This window comes from Cynocephalus volans, chromosome 14 (assembly GCF_027409185.1).
Source record: "Cynocephalus volans isolate mCynVol1 chromosome 14, mCynVol1.pri, whole genome shotgun sequence".
In the NCBI taxonomy this organism is placed as follows: domain Eukaryota; kingdom Metazoa; phylum Chordata; class Mammalia; order Dermoptera; family Cynocephalidae; genus Cynocephalus; species Cynocephalus volans.
In genome coordinates this window covers 70301566-70314303 of record NC_084473.1, presented here as the reverse complement: position 1 = coordinate 70314303, position 12738 = coordinate 70301566, and the positions used below count along the sequence as shown (strand labels likewise).

General features: G+C 44.7%; 1 protein-coding gene across 1 annotated transcript; it reads right to left on the bottom strand.

Moving 5' to 3' along the window:
* Positions 1–5610: 5610 nt before the first annotated feature.
* LOC134363169 (uncharacterized protein C2orf78-like) lies at positions 5611–11922 on the bottom strand (the record flags this gene model as incomplete). Its single annotated transcript, XM_063078741.1, has 3 exons — positions 11826–11922; positions 8185–8949; positions 5611–7343 (listed from the first exon to the last, which is right to left on the bottom strand). Coding segments are annotated over exons 1-3 (2595 nt in total), but the record flags the coding sequence as incomplete, so codon positions are not given.
* Between the last annotated feature and the right edge of the window lie 816 nt (positions 11923–12738).

Here is a 12738-nt window from a genome sequence, read left to right as displayed (position 1 = left end):
TATGCCCTAATATCCACCATCGAATAATTGCCTCGCAGCACCTCGTGGGTGCATAGTCCCCTGCCGTTAAGGACTGTGGTTACTGTTCACACTCATGCTGGGAACTTTCTTTCCCATGTACTTCCTTTAATTCTTCTCTCTTATCAGGCTGGTCTCCTCTTAACCATGGACCTTTAGATTTGAGGGAGGCTGTATCTGCCTTTGAGGGGCTTATGCATACCATACCCCATTAGACTGGCAGATTCTCTACTGCCCATCTCACAGGTTACAGGGACAGGCCTGCAGAGGCTGACGACGTGTCCAAGGCCCTCGAGCTCATGAGGGGCAGGACTGGGACGGAGCCCTCTGAAGGCCCCTGCTGTGCTGCCTGCTCAGCTAGAGTTGGCTGTGGGAACCACCCCACTGCTCCCGTGTTGTCTGGAATTTGCAGGCAGAGGATTGGGCCTGAGTAATGGGAGCACTCATTCTCCCTGACCTTTACGATCAGCTCAGGGATGGACCTATGGCCCAGCCAGCCCAAGGGGCCTCTGTCCTGAGACTTTTTCTGTAGCTGTTGGGGAAAAAGTGCTCTCAGGCCATTAGGGTTGCTCAGCTGGGATGATATATGCCTGGTCCCTTTTGTCCCCATGTGGGAGAGCCTGCCTGAGAACGCAGTTGACCCAGAGGAAAGAGGGCCAGGACTCTGAGAGACGCTGCCCTGGCGGCATAGTTTGAGCTTTGTGCCTTTGGCTCAGCCAGGCCAGTACGAATTTATCCCTGTGCCTCATCACACACCTCCCGTTTTTGTATTACCGAGTGGAATCGGGGCCACGTGTCTTGAACCCGGGAAGGCGTTACTAACACAGCCACAGCCTCTGCCTCTGTGCTCAGTGTGCTTTCTGTTCTGCTGGGCCTTCTTTCTCCCCGGCATGCTACACATTCTCCCATCACCACCATCTTCACTCCAGGCGATCTCCCCTGCCTGTCCACACATCCCTCAAGACCATGGCAAGCTCTTGTGTCAAGCCTTCCTTAGTTCCAGCCTCCTGCACTGCTCTGCCCTCTTCTCGATTCCTACGCAGGGTGGAATCGCACAATTTAACAGTGAATGCCAATGTTGTTGGCTCTTGTTTTCATATGTTGATCTTGTCTCTTTCACTATATTTTAAGTACTTAAAGATCTGAGACTGTGTCTCACATTTCCACAAATCCTGAAGCAGTGTGGGGAAATAATCACTAAATTTGTGTTGAGCACAGAGAGTGTGCCAAACACAGTTCTAAGCCCCGTACATGTATTTGCTCATTAAATGTTCACAACTACCAGATCCGCACTGCTCTACCTTTCCCAGACCCCTCCTTCAGCTCCTCTGACTTCTGAGCCAGGTATGCGTGTTTAGCTCTGTGATGAAGGATCCTGACTTCTGCAGGACACGCAAGCCACCAAGGCCAGAGGCACAGTTTCAGTCTGTCCTTTTGGTCTTCAGCTGGTGGGTTCCAGCGTGTTCTTGCTCTCCCCACTTTACACCCACCGCCCCTCCCCAACTGCCCCACTGACTACAAGCTCCAGCCTCAGACCTCAGAACGAGAGCCTTACAGAGACTACTTCACCAGCTCCCACAGCTGGGCAAGATCAAATCCCTGTGACAAATCCCCGGTCCTTTGCTTCTCTCCTGGTTCTGCGTCTCTGACTGAACCCTGACTGATACGTTACCCCAAATTCTCCTAATAGCTTACTTTTTAGTATAGTTATTCAGTGCCTATTTCTGTTGCTTGCAATCAAAAATATCCCAAACTGCACACAAGTTGCATCACGGGTACCAAAATATTTCGAAATTATGGGGGCCGTCCCGTGGCTCACTTGGGAGAGTGTGGTGCTGATAACACCAAGGCCAAGGTCTCAGATCCCTACATAGGGATGGCCGGTTAGCTCACTTCAGAGAGCAGGGTGCTGACAACACCAGGTCAAGGCCTAAGATCCCCTTACCGGTCATCCCTTAGAAAAAAAATATGAAAAACAAGATTGAGCAGAATTTCAGAAAGATGCAGGCAACAGTGTAGTTTTTGAGTCTCCCCAAATTCTCTCATGGAAATAGACCAAATAACCTCAAAAACCTATGAGTAACATGTACACACAAAACTAGAGGACAAAGTTTTCCCTATGATCCCCAGAACAAGAGGGTGGGAAAAACCACCACCGATAGGCACCAGACGTACCTGCTATCAGCATCTGCGAAAGAGGGGGTGGCAGACAGGAGGCCTCCAAACTGCCAGCAGATGTTACTGGAAAGCACGTGGACCAATTCGAGCACAGCAGGCTGAAAGTGCAGGGCTTTTTGCCCAGACCTGACGTGAGTAAGTGTAAAGCGGCCCTTGATAGAATCTGAAGGGCTGATGCAGTCTAGCCCTTCTACTGCAGCCAGGCCCCTTTTCAGGATGTGGCCCGACACAGAGGAGAAACTGCTGAGAGGAACAACAGACACAAAGGATAAATGTTGAGGAGGGGGACAGAGTCCAGACATTTCAGAATGCAAGCCACCATGTTTTAGAGTACTATTTAAGTAAGAAAGAGAAGTTAGGAAGTTAGAAAACTTATCCACAACCACACTTCCTTTTCAAAGTGCAGAAAACCTAACTTCGCCTAAAAATGAATAACGGAAAAGGATTGAGATCAAGTTCCATACAAAGGTATTCAAGAAAAAAGAGAATAAGGGCCAGAATAGCATTCTCTCATACAATGCAAGTCAGAAAAGACAGGCCCCCAAAACAGGTCACAACGGTAACCCGCTCTTTGAAACTAGGTAAGAGACATTAGGAAAAGCGTCCAAAAGATGAAAGAACATGGAGGGGATAGGGGGAAATATTATTTAGTGGGTGCAGAGTTTCTCTTCCGGATCATGAAAATGTTCTGGAGATGGACAGCGGTAATGGTGGAACAAAATTATAAATCGACTTGTCACTGAATTGTACATTTAAAAATAGTTAAAATGGTAAATTTTACATTATGTGTATTGTATCACAATAAAGAATATGAAGGAATGACATAAATCAGAATTGAAAGACCTGAGAGAACTCAGAACAGAATTAAAAATAAAAATAAATTTAGAAATAAAGACCAAACTAAAAGAAACACAAGAGTAAATAAAAATTTATATATATATTTGAAAATGGAAAAGAAGATAGAAATGATTCTAGAGAAATGGCAAATATAAAAGGCAAATAAAGCCAGGACAGTTCTGAAAAGGGTAGTGCAAATAAACATAGAAATTTAGGATAACACAAAAATGACACTTCACATCAGTGGGACACATTATTCAATACATTGGGATACATACATCATGTTGGGGTACAAATAAATAAGTTCTCTGGAAGGATCGAAAAAGTAGCAAAAGTAGATGTCTCTCAGGGAGGAGGGAACTGGGTGGTTGAGAAATGGGGAAAATGGTGAATTTCCACTGAATACCCTTGTGCATCTTTCTAATGTTCTCTCATGTCAATCTATTACCTCCCAAGTCTGAATGCCTGGGTTAAAGTTGCTCCCCCAATTGCTAGCACATGATTTTGGGCAAATCCTTGACACTATCGCTTTATCTGTGACATGCGGTGAGTACCTTAGCCAGGTGCTGCCTGGCAAAGAATAAACTCTCTCTACATGTAAATGACTAAAGAAACAACCCAGTGTCCAGCAGCTCTTGAATAGATGAACTGAGGTGGTATGTCCAGACAATAGAACATTCTGCAGTCGTGAAAAGGAATGACACACTGACAGTCTACAACATGGATGAACCTTGCAAACATTATGCTGAGTGAAAGAAACCAGATACCAAAGGTCACACTGTGTGATTCCATTTACAGCATGTATATGAAATGTCCCCAAAAGGCAAATCGGTAGAAATTACTGCTTGCCTGGAGCAGGGGAAGGAGGGAGGGGGTGGAGAGGTCTCCTTTTCGGATGATGAAAATGGTATGGCTTAGACAGTGGTGATGGGTGCACACCCTTGTGAACGTACTAAGTGCCACCGAACTGTGCGCTTTTTTTTTCTTTTTTTTTTTTTTTGTCTTTTTGTGACCGGTAAGGGGATCGCAACCCTTGGCGTGGTGTCGCCCGAACTGTGCGCTTTTAAAAGGTCGATTTTGCGTTGCGCGAATTGTACCTCAAAGACCAGTTTTACAGCTGTAAAGTACTAACTCTCCCGTGGTGACGATCGGCTGCCGCATTTCTACCTTGCCCCCCTCCCTGCCTTTCCTGCGCTCCCCCCGCCGTCTCCCACCCGGTCTCCCTCCCGCGCGCGCCACCAGGACGCCCGACGAGCGCTCTGGACCGTTGGGCGCCCGCGTCCCGGCTCTCGGACGGCCGCCAAGTGCGCACGCGCACCCCCGCTCTCACCTAGAAATGGACGCTCGGGGACGAGTTTTCTCGAGCGCTTCGGTTGATGGTGAAGGTCCGGGAAGGCAGCACGCGCTCGGGTCTTTGGAGAACTTGGTGGGCTTTTCACCTTAATATTCAGGCCCCTCTAGAAGCTGATCTCGTCCCCCCGAAACCTCCAGATGCTGTGCTCTGAAAGCCAGGTTGACCGCCTGTGGGCGCTTGCAAACACTGAGGACTTGGGGGGCTCGTAGGCTTCCAATGGAGGCCTGGCTCCTTTGCGTGCGATGCGACCCCAGCCCCAGCTGAACCTACTACCAAAGTGGCACGGTGATAAATGATACTGGCCTTGCACGTTGCAAAGGTTAACTGAAGTAATGCATCTTGCCAGCCCGGTTCATAGGCCTTGAGTGCGTAGAGATTTATATTCCAGGCCCTGTTTTGGGTGAGCCTCATGCTGCTGCGGGTCACGTTGCTAGGCCCCGGGTTATCCCCTGCCCCAGGATAACTTTGAGCTCTTGCCACTCCCCTGGTAGATTCCCCTATGTTTAGTATTCACCTTTCCCAGCTCTACTCACACATGCAGAAGGTAACCCAAACCTGTTGGAGATATGTCCTGCCCGTGTTTTCTAAAACGCTATCTGGTAGGTCATGAGACATAAAGCCATCCTGTGTCAGAGATTTTTTACATTTCTTCGGGTCAGCCCAGACTGATCTCCAGCCATCTTCAACTTTATCCAAATTTTATTCTTTTAACCTAAGCTCAGACTCTGCGTCTTACTTTTGCCATTTCCCCTAATTCTGATTCCTTTTATGAGCCATAAAACCTCCCCCCTTATGGCCTTCCTAGTCCTGAACCGGGCTGCTTCCTCTTTCCTCAGTTCTTATCCCTTTATTCCCTGTTCTTCCACCCAAGTTTCATTTCCTTCTCTCTAATGCAGCCTTTGATCCCCACCACCACCACCAAAGAAAAACCAGTTAAGAGCATTGGAAAACTCAAGAGGCTTTTTTATTATTCATCTATTAATTGTATTACATGTCTTTATTCAGTTGAATTCAGTTTTAAAATATATCAGAATAGAGAAATTTGTATCTATCTATCTATATGCATATTGTATCTATCTATATTCCTATCTGTCCATATTCGTATCTATCTATATCCTATCTATCTATCTACATCTATGTTGTGTCTATCTATATATATGTGGAAAACCAGCTGGTACCCAAAGTGGCACCAACAATCTTAGAAGCTCTTATTTTGCATAGCCATAGTATCTAGCAATTTCCATCTCTTTTTCCCTCTCGATGAAATACTGCACTTTCCCCAAAGATGTATATTTGGCAGCATTCTCACGCTCTTGCTGAGCCTGCTTCTTCATGGCCTCACGCTCTGGCCTCTGCTCTTTTGTAATGGGCGTTGACATTACCGGCTCAGGAACATTTGGATTCCTCCATGGAATTCGTTGGTAGCGCAAGTCTTGGAGTGGATATTGGGTTTGAGGCTTGGGTGGAGACTGGAGCTTGGTCACAGCAGTGGAAATGGGCCCCTGCTGGAGAGAAGTGCAGGATGATGTTTTGTCGGGTGCGGGCCCAGGAGCAGCCGTCTGAGGGACACTGGGCAACCTAGGGTTGGTCAAACCTGGTTGGGTTGTGTTGATTGGAATTGGCTGAGCTGGCCTGGCAGGACCTGTCAAGGCTGCATTGGCAGGAGCTGGTTGGGATGGATTGACTGAGTTAGCAGCAGCAGGCTGGGCAGAGCAAGCCATAGCAGGCCTATGTGAAGCCAGAGACTGTGGCCTCCGAGGAGCAGGTCGAGGTCGAGGCCTGTCCAGGGTCGGAAAAGGCAAAGGTATCAACCTGACCTTCCCAGGAGGTGGCAGCTCATACTGGGATGGAGATGGAGACTCCTCTTCAGCACTGCCATCTCGTTTCTGGGCTTTGACTTGAGTTTTCTCAGGACTTTTACCCTTCCATGGGGTATCCAGCTGTCGTTTGATAGCTCGGGCTGGCTGGGGTTCTCTGGTGTTGCTAGAGTTTCCTAGGGCCCGAGAGGAAGAGAGCCCAGCTTTCTTGTCATTCTTCCTCCCCAGTGCATGAAAAACCTGCACAGACTCCAGCATGTGCATGCCTAGTCTGCTTCGAGGCTTTTTAAAGACCTCTTGGCTAAGGTCAGGTTGATTTTTCTTCCTCTTGTTCCTGGGAATGGTTGGCTTCTCCTCTGCCTGGACTTTGTTCCCTGGCTGCTTACTCTCACCAGCTTTCTTGGTGTGATTTTCTCTGGTTCTTCTCTTTTTTTCCTGCCCGTGGCTCTCAGTTTTGCTCATCCTGCTGGATGCAGCTTTCTGAGGTTTGCTGTCAGGATGCTTGGCCCCATTCACAGGAGCCCCGTCACTGGCTGCAGCACTGCAAACAACCACTTCTCCCCCTAACAGGCACTCTGGGTTCTTTGGCTGGCTTTTGGCTCTGGGAGCACCACTGACAGGCTCAGAGGCTTTACGCCTATTCTTCCTGACCTGATTGGAGGGACCCTTTATGACACTCGGCTTTTCCTGCACCTGATTCATCTTGATGTCCCCGGTTTCTTTGGCTTTGATGGCTGTGAGATCTTTGGATTGGTCAAGATATTTCAAGGAATTCAAGAGCTGGGGAAGGTGGGTATCTTCCACCAGTTTAGTGGTGTCTGTAAAACCACTACTGGACTCAATCCCATTTTCAAGTGTCCCTTGGTCCTCAAGACTCAGGCTGTTCTTTCCCAGATTGGCATTTTCAGGACCAGGGTGCTCCGTTTGACCAGGAGGATCAATGCACGCCAGAATCTGGCGAATATCAGGGATTGCTAAAGGGAGTAGTGGAAGATCTTGGTTTTCTATTGGGATCTGGTCGTCATCCAGAGGCTTCGAAAGCTTGGTTTTCATCTCTTCCGAATTCTTATTCTCTGCTTGTTCCTGGCTTGAAGGTTGCAACCCCAGGGAAGTCTCCATCCCCAGGGAAGTTTCCATCACTACAAAGGAATCAAGGAAAAAGTCAGTCCTGGGTAAGTGAGATACTCCCCCTATGTACAAATACAGCAATCAGGCACCTTCCAGCAGTGGGCAAGGCATTTCCACAAGCTCTTCTTAAGGACCATGGACAGGACCGTGTGTTAAAAGATAGGCAGTGACTGGAATACTTTACTGGTGATCATTTGATGTCATTGTTTCTTGGTTTTCTTTGTATTTCATAGGGTTCTTGTAAGTTACAAAAAAGTGAACGTGATTTTTGAACTATGAAATGTTTTATACAGCCTAGCATTCTCATATAGGGTCCTTTCAATTCTCTCCAGTCTTCTGAGAGAATAAGAACACTTCATGTCATGGACGAGGAGAGAGATTGGAGCTCTTCCTCATGAAATACACAAGCAAGGACGCATTCTGAGCCGGCTTGCTTTGGGCAGGATCTCTGAACACAAGGTCTGAAATCCTGCTGTAAATTAAGGAAAATTAAACTCTCACTACCACGTAAGAATTCTGAAGTGCCTTCCAAAGAGACTAAAGTAGTAGATCAGGGAAGGTAGTTAATTACAGTGTGGTAGTGTAGGGAGACTGAGGAGCAGGACAGCAAAAAGTGAGGCATCTCTTGGTGTGTCCTTGAGGTTCTCTTGTATGTAGCATAGATGGCATTGTAGTATCCCACCTTCCCACCTATATGGAGTCTGAAAATGGAGAGCACTGAGCAATGGTGGTGGTTAAACTCTCAGGACTTAAACTCTACCTATCTGTGGATTCACCACTTCTGAGCTGCAGAGTTGACCCTCCTTTGGAATGCTGACTGCATTCCTCTCCCTTCTTGCTGTTTGTACTCACCTTGAAAACCTGTTTCGGTGTTGGTTCGAGCGGACATAGAGCAGTAGGTTCCAGGCGTGGAGACTGGTGTGAGGACACTTGTAGACTGAACCTCCTCCAGCACCATCACTATATCTGGTTGAGGGGCAGAGGCCCTACTTCCCATGTACAACACAGAGCCATAGGACTGCAGGCAGGGGCCAAGCTCTCCACACAGTAGAGGCCCCAATGTGCCTTGATTATAGTAATACATCTGGCTTCTCTCCTGGTAGGGAAGTGACAGACTATGTCCCTGATTTGGAATCTGTGATGGTGTCCCCTGAACAAGGCTGGCAGACAGTGATGGATACAGAGGGACCACAGTATGGGCAACTGAAGTTTTATCATACTGGGCTGCCATAGACGTAGAAGAAACAGCTGTGTCTTGGTCAATGACCGTGACAGTGTAGTCTTCAAGTGAAGATGACTTTGTTTCAGTGCTTCCTGTGATATCCCACTTCAGACTACCTGGATAGGAGTCAGTTGAACTGGAGAGCTGGCTCTGGCCAGTAACTCCAGACAACATAGCTGTGTTAGAATGTTGGTAAGGGTAGGCACTACCTATGAGTGGCTGGAAAGAAGTGCCAGAGGCTGATGGCAGTAGCCATGCCGAATTGGCAGCTGGAGCAGGGGTGCTGGCAAAGTTGCAGACACTTCCAGCTGTTATAGAAGCTGCATGGCTCACCACAGGAAGAGAGAGCTGAAGAGATTTTGCAGTTCCAAGTATAGATGAATTTTGGAAATTTTCTGCAGGAAACAAAAGGATGATGAAAAAATGGTGAGACTGATAAACTTGCACTAGGTTTAAGGAACAGCATTATCTTAAGGTTGTTGCAATCAGGAAGTCTCTAATACCAATACTCACTGAGATACCAAAAGTCAAAGTTTATGATGTCTGTAAGTGCTGGAGCACTTTGATACTCTTCTGAGGAACTGCCTCTTCTCCAACTTGGGCACAAATGTGCAGAAGACCCAAGTCGTCTGGTTCATGTGTTATTCCCGAGGTTAGAAGCAAACTTCTCCCTACCCTGTCTTTCCCTTGAGCCTGTACTAGCATTGTCTCCTAACTTTTTCCTAGAATTGAAGCATTGTAGAAGTAGTAGGCCCTTAGCAAACTTCTGTTTTAACATTCTCATTTTACAGGTGAGGAAACTGAGGCTCAGAGAGGTCAGATTGTCTTATTCAAGTTCTCTCATTATGTTCGTATCATTACCAGGTTACAGACCCTGACTCCATTGCTAGTAGTCTTGCTCTGAGCAAAGGCCAGAAACTGGGAGAAATAAAACTTTAAATGCAGGCAATGTTTTGTGTGTGTGCATCAGTAAACTGTACAGCTACTACTATTGCAATCTTTGGTCTCGTTTTGCTTGGGTAGTTCACATGTCATTCCCTAGAGTTCACATGTAAGCCAGTCCAGTGGGTAAATGTAAAGGACCATTCTTTACCCTCTTCAAGCCTAGCTTCTGATCCAAAGTCAAAATGACTACCTGCCTGTTTCTCAAGACATGCCTTTGGGGAAAGAAAAGTTATTTAAACCCTCTGAGCTTTGGTTTACTCCTCTAAATAGTGATTAGAATAATAATAACAATTATAATTAATACATGAATGGAAGTAATACATATGACTTGTATGAAGGAAGATCATTAAGTTCTGGAAAGACAATAAGACAAAAGTCATGAAAAACACGTAACATCACAGTACTAAATGGAATACATAGGTACTAATGAAAATTGAGGTATAACGAATATAGCAAGAGTCAAAGCTTAGTAAGTTTACTCATAAATGAAGTTCTGTTATCATAGATGTAATATTATGAAAGCGAATATTATCTACTCTGAGTGAATACTATTAACCAAAAACAGACCACGATAGAAGGTGATTTTCAATGAACTAATACACATAGACCGAGAAACCGTATTAACAAAAAATGTGTAATAAAAAGAAAAATGCAGTAAATGTGAATGTATAGGTACCCATAATATATGCCAGCAAACATTTTAATAAAAACTGGTAAAAGCGGAGAGCAAAACAATAACCATAAAGGAATTCCATTATTGTGCTCATTCCTATTTCTCTGAATATTACCCAGCAAGTGACAGGTATTAATCCTAGTTCAAATAGATATTTCAATTAATATAGTCACATAACAAGCAGAAAATAAAGTATCATGAAGGTTTTTATATTTATCCTGAAAACATAGATTATAATGATCTTCAACATCTAAGAAAATGTGATCCCCAAAGCCTAAGAGAATCACCTCTAGAATCAGAATTCAGGAACAACCCAAAGGACTCCACGAAGTTGTTTTGATAAACGTGGAATTAGAGATGTGGTGCTTGACTTTTTCTTTTTATTCTTACGTAGGTCTTTCTTTTCATTCTTAGGTCTAAAAACGGTTAATGACTGTTAATCAGCACACACTGTGATTTAGGAAGAAAATAATTGTAAAAATGAAAAGCAGCTTTGACTTGAAAGCTACTTATCACGCAAAGGAATTTGTCCTTCCGATGCAAGGTAGGATACATCATTTTTTGAAAACACAATTTTATTTTTAATAGGAGAAAAATTCATATAGTTTAAAAATCAGAAAAAAAAACCCACTTAAAAATCTGTTTCATCCAGACCCCTAGATAACCACTTTTATTAATTTCTTGTTTATGGGAAGCATCATTTCTAAAACATTTCTTCACTGTTCATTTTTAAAACTGTCAAGTGTCATCTGAGTTCAAAGAAGCAACAGAAAAAAGCCAGGTAACCAGATATGACTTTTCTGACAAGCTGCTTTTCCTAGTGACACCCTATTGTAGCCTTAGTTTCCTTCTCAGTCCGGTCATCTAAGCACTTGCTGACTTCATTTTGCCCTGCTCTGAGGAGATTTCCCTCTATGCTCGTGCCGCTTTAATTTAGAATCTTGAGTCTCCTTCAACATTCCATCACAAACTGCCTTCTTTTTTTCTTGGGAATTCCCCCATGTGCTCCACCTCTTTCATCTATTTTGTCCTTCCTCATTTTTATATTTTCTTGTCCCTCTCAGTTCCTGTTGGCCTGTGCTTGATGAAATCACTGCCAAACTTCCTTGCCCGAAGAATATGTGGGTCCTTCTGGCCCACTACTATCCATCCCCTCTCCCTCTTTTTTTTTCACCTAGGTTACAAAGAAAATGTCACAACATGTGAATGTTACTTTTTGAACAGCACTGAATTTGAAATACTAAACTGAAAATATTCGGAGAGGGAGACAATTACAGATGAAACATCTTGGCATATGTTGCTAGTTTTCTACACCACCGAGGTTTTTTCTCTGTTTCTGTTGAAACAGTCTCAAGAAGTCTCTAATTTCATTTTCTGTACACAAGCCCTTTAAGATTTAACATTAGAAAAGAAAGGGACCAGAAAGAATAACCAATCTATTATCCTAATATAACATATGAGGAAACAGATTTTGTGAGAGAGTAAATGATTTGTCCAAAGTTACACAGCTAGTAAATGTCAGAGCCAAAACTGAAATGAGGTTTCCAGATTTCTGGTTCAATACTTTCCTCCATTATTCTAAACCGTCTTGACTGTACTACTAAATTTAGGCGGGAAAAATCTAATGAAACACTAGAAAGTTTCTGTCCTTACCTGACATGGTGAGAGAAGAGGAAACGTCAGCTGAGGATACCCAGGATGAGGAGACGATACTGGAGGATGTCTGGGTGGCAGAAGCCAAAGGGCGCATGTGTCCAGTACAGAGGTTACTGATCACTGGCCACTGGCCACTGGTGATGATTCGAGTTTATTTACACACAATTCCATGGAAACCCCAAGATTCTACCAGGTGGCGGTAGGTTGGTGGGCGAATGTTGTCACGAGACAGTCAGTTTAAAGGTATGCAATAGCCAATAGGGAGGTCAAATTTCCAACAGGAAGGTGAGATTGGACGGAGAGAGTGGCAGGAGCAGCATCGAAATGTCTGAACTCTGGGGAGGTTAAATACTGCAAGGCAGACATGATAGTTCCACGTTCCCCTAGATCATCTCAGTGCTTCTTATAGATGTTCATTAATACAATAAACTAATAGTCATTTATATTTTGTATATTATTTTTAATGTAATATACAATATTATACATTTATAAGTATATATTATATATACAGTTAATTAATATCCTTGGGGAGGAAGGAAAGGGACACATAGGGTGAGCAATAGTAGTTGTTCTGAAACTATTTCAGTTATTTTGCTTAGTGAAATTACTGCAACTTTCAGGGAGCAAAGGAAGGGATTAGAGGGCTCTTTTTGTGCTTTGGTTGAAGACTAGGGTGAAGTTGGTTGAGTGTGCCTTGTAGGGAATGATGTAATCCAAGGCTCTGCTCTTAGTTTCTTCTCCTTGAATCCTACCTTCCTTGGGCTGGGCTGGGCTGGGCCGGGCCAGGTGGTGCCAGAACTTGCATCTCTCTTCTGCTCTCCTTCCTTCCCCTTCATTTTAGGCATTGTTTCTGAGATGAGCCTTGATGTTGCATTCTTATACTCGTGGATGTTACTTCCTGTAAACTTCA